Genomic DNA, 14,991 nt, shown 5'->3' on the forward strand with positions numbered 1-14,991 from the left:
AAAGATTTATATAGAGTATTTTGTTTTTGTTGTAAGTTGTTTAATTCAAAACCTAATGAAACGCAACTAGATAACGAAGGAACTAATGACTGGAAAAATCTTAGTGCTAAACTTAAAAGTCATGAAACAACCAATGAACATATTATTAACATGAATGATTGGGTTGGTTTAGAAATGAGATTGTTAAAAAATAAAACAATTGATAAAAATGTCCAAGAACAAATTAACAGAGAGAAAGATCATTGGAAAAGAGTATTGTTGAGAATTATTGCTGTAGTAAAGAATCTTGATAATAATAATTTGGCATTTAGAGGACAAAATGAAAAGATCTACCAATAAAATAATGAAATTTTTTTAAGTCTAATTGAAATGATTGTAGAATTTGATCCAAAAATGCAAGTGCATATTTGGCGTATTCAAGATGGGGAAATTCATAATCTTTATCTTGGACATAAAATAGAAAATGAATTGATACATTTGCTAGCAACATAAGTAAATATGGGTATCATTGAAAAAGTTGGAAAAGCAAAATGGTTTTTAAATAAAATATAGTAATAATATTAAAATAAATATTTTTTTTTTACTTAAAAAAAAAAAAAAATAAGACCTCATTTCAAAGTTTCGCCTAAGGCTCCAAAATATATTGGGCCGGCCCTGTTGCTAGTGACATATTGACAGCCTTGTAAATGATTCAGTCTTTGTCATCTCGCAGGACTTGTCAAATCTTTTTTTTCCTAAATACATAAAGGCTTTTTCAGTTTTATTAGAGAATGAATACACCATTCAAAAGAGAAATGATTATTTTCCTCTTTCAGTCCTTCTCCAATCCTCCTAATTTTTTGAATCTGTGAGCCCAACTCACATAGTCACATATGCCCCATAAATTTAATATTGGTTTGAAAATTGGAAGGATGGGAGAATGACCGAAAGAGGATGTATAGCATGTGTGAAAAGGGAAAGTGAGAAGTGATTCGCAAACGCATGTGCTCTCTCCCCTCCATTTTGAAAACAATGATTGAAAGTATTTCAGCTACTTGAGAGAGAGAGAGAAGATGGTGGCACTGGGTTGTTCAAATGTGTTATCCTTGTTCAAGTATGTAAATGCATTTGGCATGCATGGACAGCCAAATAGCAAATTGACATAAAGAAGCCTGCAGGGATAGCCAAGTGTATCACAGAAGATTCCAGGTTTTTTTTTTGTTTTTTTTTCCTTGATGAATAAATATGTTCGGTATACATCCAACGTTGGGTTTAGGAATCACAAATGTCATTTCCATGAAATTCCTTGTTGTCCACATTGAAGACCAGGGTCATTTCTTTGCCTTTGTGTTCTTAGAATTCTCTCGGTGGTTTCTTGTTCCCGCGCTTCTGTAATTCTTTAAGGTCTCTCTGCTTTTTCCTGCACTTTCCCTTCCTCCTCTGTTTCACCTGTCTTCCTCTGCTCATGGCACCAACTAAAATTCCGCACCTTCCATTAGAGAAGAGATATTGTAGGAGACCAAAATCATGTACGTAGTCAACTTGATTCACAATTTTGAGGACTTGACCTCCAAGAGAACTCTTTCATTTCAGTGAAAATTTGCATGCAATGTGTAAAAATCGTTAGGATTCCTCCTCCAAAACATTTGAGTTCTCTTGGCTTATCAGGTGGTGGTTGTTCCTAATCTTTCCCTGTTTATGCTCTGTTTTCTTCTGCTCATGGCACCTCCTAACAACCCCGTTGACACTAGAGAGAAAATTATGGGCAAATGTTCTATTTATCTTACGGCAAGTTTAGTGTCAATGGTGTCACTTTGCTCTCTGAAGCTCCTAGCAATGTTTTCTTCAGTCCCTTTTGTTCCATCTGGCGATCTTCTGATGCTCCACTTCCCCTGATCCAGGATGTTCTTGCGCGGTCTTACAATGGTGGATTCCTTGGATTCCACAAAGAGAGAAACCATCCGATAGGTTGATTAACTCCTTGGGTAAATTCAATGGTAGAGATTTTATTAGCATCTTTAGGTTCAAAGCCTTTTGGTCTACCATGTGGGTGGGAAACTCTGGGTCAGATTTACAAATGGAGACCCAATGGGTGCTCTTAGATGTTCCCGAGGTAAGGTCTAACGTTATAATCATACCCACCATTGAAGGAGGAGGTTTTAGGTCTGCTCTTCATCCTGGCTCTGATGGGCATGTGATGATTTGTGCAGAGAGTGGTTCTACCCAAGTGAAATCATCGAGTTTTGATGCAATCGCCGATGTTCATTGCTCTGAAAATCCCTACGAGTTGATGAAAGAGGCCTATGGAGCTCTTAGGGTACACCTCAATACCTTTAGTGCTGTTTGCCAAAGTCTATAAACTATTTCTAATACTATTCTTCTCAAAATTAGCATCAACATTCTTACTTTTTACATCATATCAATAACTTTTTATTACTATTCAAATAAAAAAAATCACTACAAAACAAAAAATTTTCACTTTTTCATACAAAACATTCTAATTTTTTTTTCCTACATCAATCAAATCTACTATAGTAAAACTCCACCTCCATTTTAACTTCCTTTAGCAACAAGCCCTAGGCTCCTACGAGTTGATAAGAAATTCTTTTTTCTTTTTCTGTTTTTTACTCTTCTTAATTTGACGTGGAGGCTAATTTAATTTTACTACTATTTTTGTTACAGGTGAAGATTTTTATGGTCAAGATCCAAACGGAGACCCTACGGGGGTCTATTGGCTACAAGGGCTTCATATAGTCCACTGTGCATATAACAGTATGTGGATGGGGCAGATGATACAACCTGATTGGGACATGTTCCAATCAGACCATCTCTGTGCCAAATTCCATGCAGCATCAGGGACCATTTCTGGGGGTCCTATCTACGTGAGTGACACTCTGGGAAGTCACGATTTTTATCTCCTTAAGATGCTACTGTACTCTGATGGTACCATTCCAAAGTGCCACCATTTTGCCCTCCGTACTAGGGCCTGTCTCTTCAGGAACCCACTATTAGATCAGAAGACAATACTCAAAATTTGGAACCTCAATAACGTATACATTTTTTGATTGTTTGGATGAATAACAATTTTTATACCGCACAAAGAAATACAGAGTACACTCCACAAGAGGGAAACCACCACTGGACCACAAGTTGCTCAGCAACTTTACAACAAAAACAAACAGGCTAACCCAAACAATAAGGAACCTATATCTATCTATATACAAAGACTTCTCTATACAGAAAACAAAACAAAGAATTCTCTCTATACTGCAACTATACAGGGAAACAAATATAAAGAATTCAAACAAAAGCCTCAAAGAAGCATCACCAGACCACCCAGCAGCACATCAATAACAGCTACAAACCATCAGCACAACAGCAGCTCAACAAGGAGCACAGAAACAGCACAACATTAAACAACAGATCCTGCCAGAATCAAAACAGCACCCCAAAGCAGAGAACTAAAACACCACAAGCTCCTCAGCTATCAAATTCACCCATCAGCACAGCAGAAAACACCCTAACAGCAGCATACCAGCAGCACAGCAACATCTCAAAAACAGCAACCCACTACAAGCACATCAGATCTCCAAAACAACAACTAAATCAGAATACTAACAGGAATACCCCAGTTATGACAGAAAAGAACATTATCATCCGAAGCTTGCTTCAAACTTCCCTGAACCTTTCCCCACAACTCGAGAGCTAACCTCCCAACATATGTTTTGCAAGATCTTCTCCAAGGTATACATTTTTCCACATACTTCTTTTATATTTGCTGTACCTTTACTGAAATTTTACAGTCACAACAAAAGCAAACAATGTCGGGGTCTTTTCAAAAAAGGACAATTTCTTCTCAACTGATCCAATTCAAATTCTCATCATTTATCCTAAAAGCTTAAAGTTGACAAGAAATTGTAAACTCAATCATTTATGTTAAATAGTGTAAAAGCTTTTGAATCACAAATACTCAATTCATTACAGTATGGAGGTGTTATTGGAGCATTCAACTACCAAGGAGCTGGTTGGGATCCCAAAGAGCAAAAACTCAGAGGCTACCCTGAGTCTTACAAGGCAATTTCTGGTTCAGTGCATGTTGATGAAATCGAATGGAAGCAGAAGCAAATGGGTTCGGCTGAGGAGTATCAAGTATACCTCAGCCTGGCTGAGAAACTACTATTGAAGACCCCCAAGTCCGCAGCAATGAAAATCACTCTCCCAGCATCTTCTTTTGAGCTTTTCAGCTTTGTGCCGATTATGAAGCTCAATCACACCACTAAATTTGCACCCATTGGACTCACAAACATGTTTTAACTGTGGTGGAACAATTCAAGGATTGAGGTACAACACATCTGGATCTAGGCCTAGTGCTGAGATTAAGGTTAAAGGCGAAGGGAATTTCTTAGCTTACTCGAGTGAGTGTCCAAAGAAGTGTTACTTGAATGGTGATGGGGTGGTTTTTGAGTGGTTGGCTGGTATCAATGGTGACAAGGTGATGTTGAATCTTTCTTGGATTGAAGAGGTTGGTGGCATCTCTGATGTAGCTTTCTTCTTTTGAAATGAGTAATGCTACTCTTCACACATATTTAACATTGGGTGACAAATGTGTTTTAAGTGGTTTTTCTTTTCTTTTTTTTGTTTTTACGTGACTAAAATAAAAAGCTACTTATAACACATCATGTCATAGCATTACTCATTTGGAAAGATAAGAGTTTACTGACTGAACTTTAGTGCTTGCGTGGGGACAAATGTAAATATATCCCTCTATGTAGATTTAATGCGTTTTACAGTCTGCTTTTTCATAATCTTTGTATCAGTTTTTCATCCAACCGTCACAGATACTAATAGTACCTGCTTTGATGTGTTTGATAACCAGGAAGGTTTTACATTTTAATGGTATTATTAATGTTTAAATAAAAGGCAGGGACTGGAATCCCCTGCAATTGGCTGAATGGATTGCAGCCAATTTCAGGGCCCGTCAGGCTGAAATGTAGCCAATCCCGATCCTTAAATGCAGAATCCATAAAGAGAAAAGCAAAAGCAAAGCACAAGTTCCTGAACCTATATACACTAACATAGTTATCTTGAGTTTCTTGCCCATTTTAAAGCCACAAGAATTTCTTTGGCCACACCATCATGATATCTTATCTTCCTAATTCGATAAATGTTAAAAGCCTTCGAGTTGAGGATCAATCTCAGGACAGCCATGATAGTAGGTCCAGAAGGCACCCCTCCGGAGCTTATGTATCACTCTCATGGTCTTGATGTGAATGTAAACCTTTAACGGAATGGGAAGGTTAACCTCAACCTATTGAATCACTGGTACCAATGTTACGGACCTAAGGAACAAAGGTGGAGTCCAAAACAATCCAACATATCACAGGTACTTGTTTCTATCCAAAGTTCGGCTTTGAATAGAAAACCTTTTCTCTATGAATCACCTATCCGCTTCAAAGTTTTCATGGCGTGGTATCTACAAATACAAGCTCACGATTCTTATCAACTATAAAGCTCAGATGGGTAAAGATGGGTATTGATAAAGCTATAAAATTTTGAGGGCATTTGATGCGAATGGCATTTATTGTAGGCAACACTATACCCAGCAACAACATGAACACGTATTCTTCAAAAAAAAAAAAAAAAAAAAAAAAAACATGAACATGTATTCAAGGAAGCGGAGCCTATGGAGGAGAGGAGTGAAAATTTCGGGCTTACAAGCTACATCAAAGAAGATCTGGAGTAAACTGAAGATTCTACTGGACTTGGATATGTAAGGATTCGATTGTTTAGGTTGCTGTTTCACTAGAATACTAGAGTGCCAAATCTCATTCGTTGAAGCTATGCTAGAGAATCCACCATGGACAAAGAGCACCTTTGTATTGGGTTCTAGAATTCATGCTGATTTTTGAGGAGTTTATAAATTGTATGAGGTAACTTTATCTCACACGGATCAGGATCCTCCTCTTTGTAGTTCACACAATCTTAACAATCATATTTTTTCACCTAAAATAGAGAAATAAATGTTGGGTTGACAAAATCTGAACCATTAATTAAACAAAACAATTAACATGATAAGAATTCCACCCTAAGTTACATAAAAACCATCCTACTAATCTAATGAAATGGACGGAATCCATTTCATGGCCTATCATCTCAAGGGGTAGCTCAATCAGCCGGAAACTACGCCTCAAGAAGTGGAAGTTACTACTTCGAATCTCCCCTTACCCCTTTCGTTGTGGCTTGGGGCTTGTCACTTATTAAAAAAGAGTATATTTTTATGCTACGTAATTTTGTTAAAATTACATAGAATTGTATACACCAACAACAAATCAGTGAAATACATCCTCTCCATTTCGAAATGGATTGTAAAGTGGATCCTATTCCAATATGTGCAATACCATATCATCGTGCTTCGTTAGCAATGGTGTTTAGTTCATTATCAGCTGTGAGAAGGCTCTGACTCTGTTCTATGTTAAATATAAGAAAATTATATAGGAAATCAAGCTTATTTATCAATTGCGAATTTGGGAACTTGGTTTGTGTAAAATTATTGCTTACAAAAATATAGATCTTTCTCGAGCAAACTGTTAATTTCAGACAATAACACCATAACATCTTAAAAAAAAATTGAAGCAACGAAAGCAAAACTAACAAATCAATACATAGGATTAAGGTAGCGTGTACGAGAAAACCTGTTAGCGAAATCGAAGAATCTTCAGCCGCTTTTGGATTCGGAGAGAACTTGGAATGTGAATTTGTGAATTCTGAGTTAGAAAAGGCATATTACGAGTTTGTGCGTGAATCTAACAGCATCCAATCACAGAGAGAGAGAGAGAGGGGGGGCAGAAGGGGGGTGTTTGGTTATGGTTGTTGTTAGATTCGCGCACAAACTTGAAATTTGACTATTCTGGTTATTTTCGTCCCCTGCAGTTCTGGAAAAACGAAGAGAGAGGGAGAGCGATTGGGGAGGCCCGGGAGGGGTATCGTATTGTATCTGAAGCTGCGTACGCCGTACGGAGCCTTTTTAGTTGAATTTTTGTTACATGAATGTCGGTGTCGACGCCGGTTGAAGATCGATGGAATTCGAATATTCCATGGCTTTTTTTGCCATTATTGAAGAAAGCTTTTGAAAAGGGTCACTTTTTGCTATTTTGGTTGTTGTGATGTGACATTGAAAGTAGTTTTACTTTTATTTGGGGACGAATGTTTTGTGATTTTTTTAAAGAAAACTTAAAATATTGTCAAACCGAGTCTTCATCTTTCTAGGATAAATTATATTTAACCTCTTTAAACTACTATTTTAATGATAATTTATCTTTAAAATTATTAATTATAATAATTTACTCTCTAAACTACTAAAATAATGACGATGTACCCCCAAAACTAAGTATGCACACATGTCTTTCCCTCCTATCTTATTTTAGTTTTTTTGGTAAAACGCTCTATTGACTTAGACATTAGAGGTTTTCCGACCCCCTAATAATTGGCAGTTTTTAGTGACCAAAATTTTTTTTGTAGGAAGGAACCCTGACGCTAGTTCAACCGTCGAAAAATATGTCTCAACAAAAACAAAAAGAAATGAAGAAATATATTTTTTCATGATTTATTTACAACTTTATTATATTGTATTTCTTTCATTTTTTGAAATATTAATGAAGGAAAAATCGCATAAATTTGAAGTAATTTAAATAACTTTACCTTTTTCCACAATATTCTTTCTCGAGCGAATTCTCTCGATTTCTATTTGCATTTACTTTCTGAGTAATGTTATAAGTTCTCTTAAAGTCATCTTAGGGTCTTCTCAAATGTGGCTTTTAAAATTACCGTTGAATTTGAAATATAATGTATTGAACCTTGACCTATTAGTGATTTTAAAAGTCACATCACATTTGGGATGACTCTATGAGAAGTCTAAGAAGACGTATAGCATTACTCTTACTTTTTACATATACGCTTAATATTTCTTTTCATTATTATAGTGTGTGATTTATTTTCTTAATAAGCTAAATAGAATAATTTTCTTACGATTTACCATCTATATTTTATTTAGATTGACTCTACTATTTCTATGTTGTAATTTAAATAATTTGATAAATAAATATTTGTTTAAAAAACCAATATTGTTGAGTCTTCTTTCTGATGTATATTTTTATATTTTTAATCTAGTCCATATTTATTAAATATCATTTGAATTATTAATTAAGAATAAACTTTCTTTCTTTCTTTCTTTTTTCCTATGAGTAAAAACTTTCAAGCCCTACTATTCTACTGGACTTTCGGCTGAGCCGGGCTTTGACCCAACAAAATCAAACCATGAGCCTAGTCACTCTGAGTTTTGGGTTAGTGTGTTGGGCCTCTTGTCAGGGCCCATAGGAAAAATGGAGCACAAATTCTATCATTACTAATGCTAAAGTTTAAAAAAATATTTATAGCATGTTTGAGATTGCGTTTGAAAAATATAATTTTTAAGTCAAAATGTGATTTTTGGTAAATGCTTTATTTTTAAGCTTTTGTCAAAAGTGTGTTTTGACTATTTTAGGTTTTTTGGACATTTAAAAGCGTTTTTTATTTTTTTACCAAACAGATACTTTTTTATTCAAACAGACTTTTTGAGCATTAAACGCACACTCAAACATACCTTTAGAGTAATACAACTTTTATATATATTACGTATGTGGATTGTCACATCAATTTATAAATATAATAAGTGTCACGTATGTTACTAGGTAACAATCTACATTTTAGTGACAAATATGACAAGTATTATATAAATTGCCACGTCAATTTTGTAATAAAAGTTGTATTGTATTCCTAACAACACTAAAAAATTATATTTTTTTAGAAAGATGTTGTCGATGTATGCAAAAAGGAAAAATATACATATATAGTTGAAAATTAAGAGCTTAAAAAATTAAAAAAGATGGAAATTAATGATTATGGCATTGTATTGCATGCGGATAGGAAGAACCCTAATGCGCATGTGAGCACGTCATCATGCACATGAACACGTGGACATCAAAACACACTTTTTATCTGCCACGTTGGCTGCAACCATCAACCACTTGTCCCAGAGGTTCCTAGAGCACCCTACAGAACAACAATACAATAAAACTAAAATTGCCCTAATTAGCGATTAGAAGCTTAAAATGGTTTCCTAATTAAGGATTAGCCAGCAAGTTTGGTGTTTGGGAGCACATGGAGAACATGGCTCATTCTTTGTTTCCAAGGAAATTAAAGCAAAGCTGCGTGTAAGGGGGGATTTAAATTTTATATAACCCTTTATGGGCCACTACGCCCCACAACTACTGATTAGGGCTTCATCTACATATATGTATTATCATTCTAAGGCACGAGCTAGTGGTCCATTTGGACGCGAAGCTTCTTGGAATACTAAAGATAATAATATATTAATTATTATTAATAGTTTTTCACTTTAGAGTTTGTTTGTGATTGCATTTGAGAAATAAAGTTTTTAAGTCAAAATACGTTTTTTTGGCAAAAGCTTTGTTTTTAAGCTTTTGACAAAAGTGCGTTTTGGCCATTTTTAAGCTTTTTGCACCTTTAAAAGCGCTTTTAATTTTTTTTACCAAACGAGTACTTTTTTGTACAAACAAACTTTTTGAATGTTAAAAACACTTTTAAACCTCTCAAACGCAATTCCAAACATGCCCTTAGTGTTAGATCCATCTTGCTAGCTAGCTAATTAATTTCATTGGAAAGTATTCATAATAAGTTTGGCACAAAGCATGTATACTCAATCGGATTGGAATGAGAACAATAATGCTAGAAACTACATTTTTATCCCAAAATCTTCTCATAATGTTGACAAGACAATTATAACCGACATTTGGATCAATTATTGTTTAAAAAAATAATAATCAAAGGTTGGTTAGGGCTGTCACGTCAACATTGTGATAATATTTTAGAATAAAAATATAATTTTTAACATTACTTGGTTGAGAATATATATGGAGAATTCACCAAAGTTCTTTATTTCATGTTAATAGGCTTAGTTGCGCATTTGGTATAGACTTCTTCAATCCACTTTTCCTTAATTAATAAAGCTCAATATGTGAAATATTTAATGAAAATTAAAGGTGAATTACGGATACAAAGTTCAAATTCAGGACCTATGATTTTATAATATGTTAAATCACACATATTTTAAAAACTTTAAGCGAATAGGAAATTATGAATTTAATTATTTAATTAATATTTTGAAGTGTATAATACCCCGACTCAACTTCTCACAATATCAAACCTTAAAAAACAAACAAACCAGCAATTTTACTCACTTGTTTTCAAGTTGGAGAATCGAGTAATGGTCCTATTGAAGGAGAATTAATACTATACACTACATTTTTATCACAATTATTTTACAATATTGATGTGGCAATCCCTTGAATTTTTTATTATTTATTTATTTTTTTTCACAATGACTAATTCAATGGTTGGTTGGGAGTCTTGAGACCGACATATCAGCGGTATGAGGAAGAAAAATCATAACTTAATGGGTTGCCAATAGACATGTTGCACGTGTTGAATAATGTATCGCCTAGTGAAATATATTAAAGAGAGAGATGAATCAATAATTCATGACAATTAGGCTAGAGTTTGATCCATGCATGTGCCATAGCCGTCATAACATTTTGTTTGTGTTTACCAATATATATATAGAAATAATATAAAAACAAATTAATACATAAATATACCGACAGGAAAAGAACACCCTAACATTCCTTCCTACCTGTATCTCATGAAACAAAAACAATATAAGTGAGGAGTGAAAGAGAAAGCCCCCCCACCATTGTAGGCATCCAATGATTTTCAAGAGATCTAGCTCTCCTCTTCCTCTTGTCTAAAACATGCCACGGTTGAACGTTTAAAGCCACACATTAATCCATAGACTTGGCTACGTATTGGCCAGAGCCAGATAAGTTAACAAATAACAACTTCTTTTATAATTTTATTACATGGGTGGATATATGTAGTACTACTCACTACAAGTGCATGTGCTTGCATGTTCTTGTGCTATTGCTATTGGGAAAAAGGAGCGGGAACAAAGGCAATTATATATATACCTGAAATTGATGATAAAGTTTTTGGGGATGTTTTTTGTTTTTAACTTGGAAAAAGTGTTCTTATGTGACATAAGATGAAACGACACAAATTTCCTTCAATCCAGTCCATAAAACTTAGTTTATATGTCTTTTAATATGTGAGAAATACATGATTTTTTAATTAGTTCAATGGACATATGACAGTTTGATAGACTAAGTTTGATGAATTGTTTGAAGGAAATTTATGCTCAAGTTGAAACTCTTAAATCACCACTTGCCTCTCACGTATGAGCTCAAGCTCTCAATTAATAACTATGGCGACTTTTGCTTGACAATCTTGGCAGTGTGTTTTCAGTCCTTGGCAATACTGTCCTCTCAATAACTACTTGTTGCCATTACCTCATGGGGTTCCTCACCGTGCTCCCTTGCCATTTGCTACCGCTTTGTTTGGCCCTTGGAGAGGCTCGGATCGTTTCTGGTTTTTTTGGGACTATTAATGGATCAATTGTCTACTGTTTGTGTTTGTTTTATTTTGGTATTTTCTTTACTGTTTGAGCTTTGTTGTTGGAGTACCCACCCGTCTTGTTGTACGAACCCATGTAACCCTTTTCCCCATATTGAATAGAAAAAAAAATAATAATAATAAAATAAAATAAAAATACATTGAATATTTAATTAAAATGTGAGGAAAGAATAATGAAAACAAGGTTTGAATTCAAGACTGTTGCTTTAATACCATGTTAAATCATTATCTGTTCCAAGAGTTTAATTAAACTAATTATATGAAATGATTTATTTAATTATTTAGTTAATATTCTAACGAAAATTGTTTTCGTGTTTTGAGGAGTGTTTTGTGTTTTGAACATTTAAATTGTTTAGTAATGCTTTTGTTTTGAGAACCGAACAGAAACAAAGATTTGAACAAACAGCTAGAACATGAAACAAGCGATTGATTAAAGCAAGTAATTCTCTTAAACATTCTAGTGTGATGGATTATTATTATTTTCATTTTTCTATAATGAATCAATCATTATTAATTATTCTTCGAATAATGAACTCATTTTTTCTATATATATAGTTTGCATTTAATTTTGTTTTTCTTGAGATTGGTAAAAATATATAAACGATTGATTTTCATTGTGTTCAGTAAACAAAATGAAAAACAAAACAAAAAAAGATTCCACAATCTCAAGCCTGGGATCTCCTTCAAGTATCAGTGACAAAGATGCATGCATCTTTGTCTTAATAAGAGTGTCTAAAGCGTTGTAAGTTCCGTCGGCGTACGGTGAACCAGACATGTTAGAACATGATTCATAGATAGGTGTTTGGAAATTAGACATTCATCATTAATTTTGATAGAAAAATGTGGTTCAATTCATGAATATTGTCAGATGATAAATAATTAATCCCATCTTATCCCAACATTAAGATCCAAATTGTCCACTTTTCTTACCACAAATATTGCCAAGTAAGCACACCAAACAACCCCCCACCCCCCCAATTATCTCATAGGCTTGCTGTTTTGGAAACATGGCTATAAGCCTATAACCATAACCACCATGAATCTTGGAGGTCTGCCATGTTTATTGAGCTGGAATGAGGAAATGCAAGGACCCCAATTCATATTATATATATATAATGCATTGAATTTAGAAAGTGGGCGGAGGAATAATCCAGGGTGTTTCCATGAGATGGGGGTGTGTGTGATGAAAGGTGGTGGTTTAGAGGAGTTGGGTGGTGAAAGAAAGAATCATGTGGGTGCATGTGCATTGAGTTGGAGAACATGCCGCAAGACACAAGCAACATCTTGGGTACACTTGGCTCCCCTATTACTATTCATTTTATCCCATTTTCTTGGCGGCCTTCTATGAAATTGTGCTGCTGTCCCCACTTCTTTGCTGCCTTAAACAATTTCTGTGTTATCCTCAACGCCACTTGCCACCAACCAATGTCCCAAATCCACCATATAAAAGCATACTCATTGTCCAAAGTTTGCAAGCTAGGTGTTTGCTTAAAAGCCTCTGAAGAGCAAGTTTTGAAATATGGGAGCTTCGCCTGTACAATCCCTCCTTGCTTCGCTTGACATGAAGGGTCTGCTCCAAGGAAATGATCAGCAAAGTTGCAGTGGAAATGGGTCGCCGTTAGGGAAGAAGCAAAGGAGATCAGGAGGGCATGCTGTTAAGATCAGCAATAGGAGGCCTACGAGGGTTTTGATGAAGAGGATGGCGCGTGTAGGCTCAAGAAAGCATGCAAATGCTGCGGTTGGGAGAAGGGTTAGAACCCTGAAGAGGCTTATTCCCAACGGCGAGTCCATGGGCAGCTTGGATGGACTCTTCAGAGAGGCTGCTGATTACATATTCTCTTTACAAATGAGAGTGAGAGTCATGCAGATTATGGTTAATGCATTGACAAATTCTGATGAGTGAATCAATTTATTTGTAAAGGCTGTACTACTGTGTACTCATTCTTTAATTTTCTTCTTTAAATGCTTTTGTCTTTTGATCATGTGGTTCATAGACATAGAAGCTTGAGTGTTCATTCATCATGTTGTCTAGATTTAACAACAGCTTGGTCATTTTTTATTTTGTGAAAATTGACTTCTGAGTGAGTTAATTAGTGGAATCCACGTTTTCATTTTCCACAAATTTATGTTATATATAAGTGGATTAATATAAACAGCTTGTTTGTATTGCACTCTAATTTTCTGTATTTTCTTGTATTTTCAGTACCCAAAAAAAAAAAAAAAAATTATCTCCAACGTTATGGTCAGAATCTTTTTGTGATTCCAATTGATTTTAGGAGCTGATCAACCAAAGGAAATCACCATATATATTTATGGTAAAAAATAATAATAATAAATAAATAGATTAAGAAACATCAGCATAAGAGAGGCCTCAATGTGACTGGACCATTTCTAATCGGGCATGAGCAGATCCAGGCTCAATATGGCCGGGCTTGTTTGGGCTAAGATTGTTGGGCTTGTTTGGGCTGAGCTCTTCCTAAATTGCAGCCACGACGACAAAGTTTGTAATTATGTTCGGATTAAGGATTTTAAAATAGGATTTCACTATTGTTTTTCAATGTTGATTTTCCTGATTTTGGTTAACAATAGAGTTATTTTTAAAAATTATCTTAAATTTTGTTAATTTGATATTTTCAAGCACAAAATCCCAAGTTCAAATTATATAGAAAATTTGGTATTGTGCAATTCTCTACAACGTTAAGCAAGGGTGCATGAGAGGGAGTTCTTCTGTCTCAGCAGAAGGCCTCGCCCGAGCAGAAAATCTTCTCTGACAAAGAAGCCCCTCTCACAAGCTTCATGTTATTAACTTATTATCCAATCCTCTTTTCTTTTGGCACGGAATGATAGGGATCCAAATCCCTACTATTGTTGCCATTGTTACCGTCACTGTCACTATCACTATCACCACCACTATCAATGTCGCTACCATCATCGCTCTTGCCATTATCATCATCGTCATCGCCACCATTACAATCACCAACCACCATTAGTCGCCATCGCTGCTTTCCTCGTCACCTATGTTTTCACCATTCTTGTCCCTGCAACTAATCAAAAAAAAAAAAAAAATATTTATCACTATTACAATCATTCCTATAAGGGAAAATTACAGTTTACCCCCCTAATGTTGACAGCGTTTTTCAATTCGAACACTAAAATTTTAATTTTTGCAATTCACCCCCACAAAGTTCCAATTTTTTTTTAATTCAACCAATATTATCCCAAAATTCCCATATTGCCCCTAATTTTTATTTTTATGAAGAAAAAAAAAAAAACAAATTTGGAGGTGCAAAAATGGCCAGATGGCCGAATTTTTTTAAAAATTTTAAAAAATAAAAATTATGGGCAATATGGAAAGCTTTGGATACAATTGGTCAAATTGCAAAAATTTGAAACTTTGGAGGGGTGGATTTCAAAAATTAAAATTTTAGT

At 34.9% G+C, this 14,991-nt stretch overlaps 1 protein-coding gene and 1 pseudogene across 1 annotated transcript; both read left to right on the plus strand.

Moving 5' to 3' along the window:
* The first annotated feature begins 1,174 nt into the window (after nucleotides 1–1,174).
* On the plus strand, nucleotides 1,175–6,663 carry LOC132169171 (stachyose synthase pseudogene; annotated as a pseudogene).
* A 6,114-nt stretch (nucleotides 6,664–12,777) lies between these two features.
* UPB1 (transcription factor UPBEAT protein) lies at nucleotides 12,778–13,598 on the plus strand. Its single transcript, XM_059584405.2, has one exon. It carries the CDS (start codon nucleotides 13,082–13,084, stop codon nucleotides 13,463–13,465), a length of 384 nt encoding a protein of 127 aa, XP_059440388.2. The 5' UTR covers nucleotides 12,778–13,081; the 3' UTR covers nucleotides 13,466–13,598.
* Nucleotides 13,599–14,991: the final 1,393 nt, after the last annotated feature.

This window comes from Corylus avellana, chromosome 1 (assembly GCF_965113065.1).
Source record: "Corylus avellana chromosome 1, dhCorAvel1.hap1.2, whole genome shotgun sequence".
NCBI lineage: Eukaryota > Viridiplantae > Streptophyta > Magnoliopsida > Fagales > Betulaceae > Corylus > Corylus avellana.

Excerpts from the sequence above, each read along its gene's own strand:
- UPB1 (XM_059584405.2), top strand. The coding sequence starts at position 13,082 with ATGGGAGCTTCGCCTGTACAATCCCTCCTTGCTTCGCTTGACATGAAG.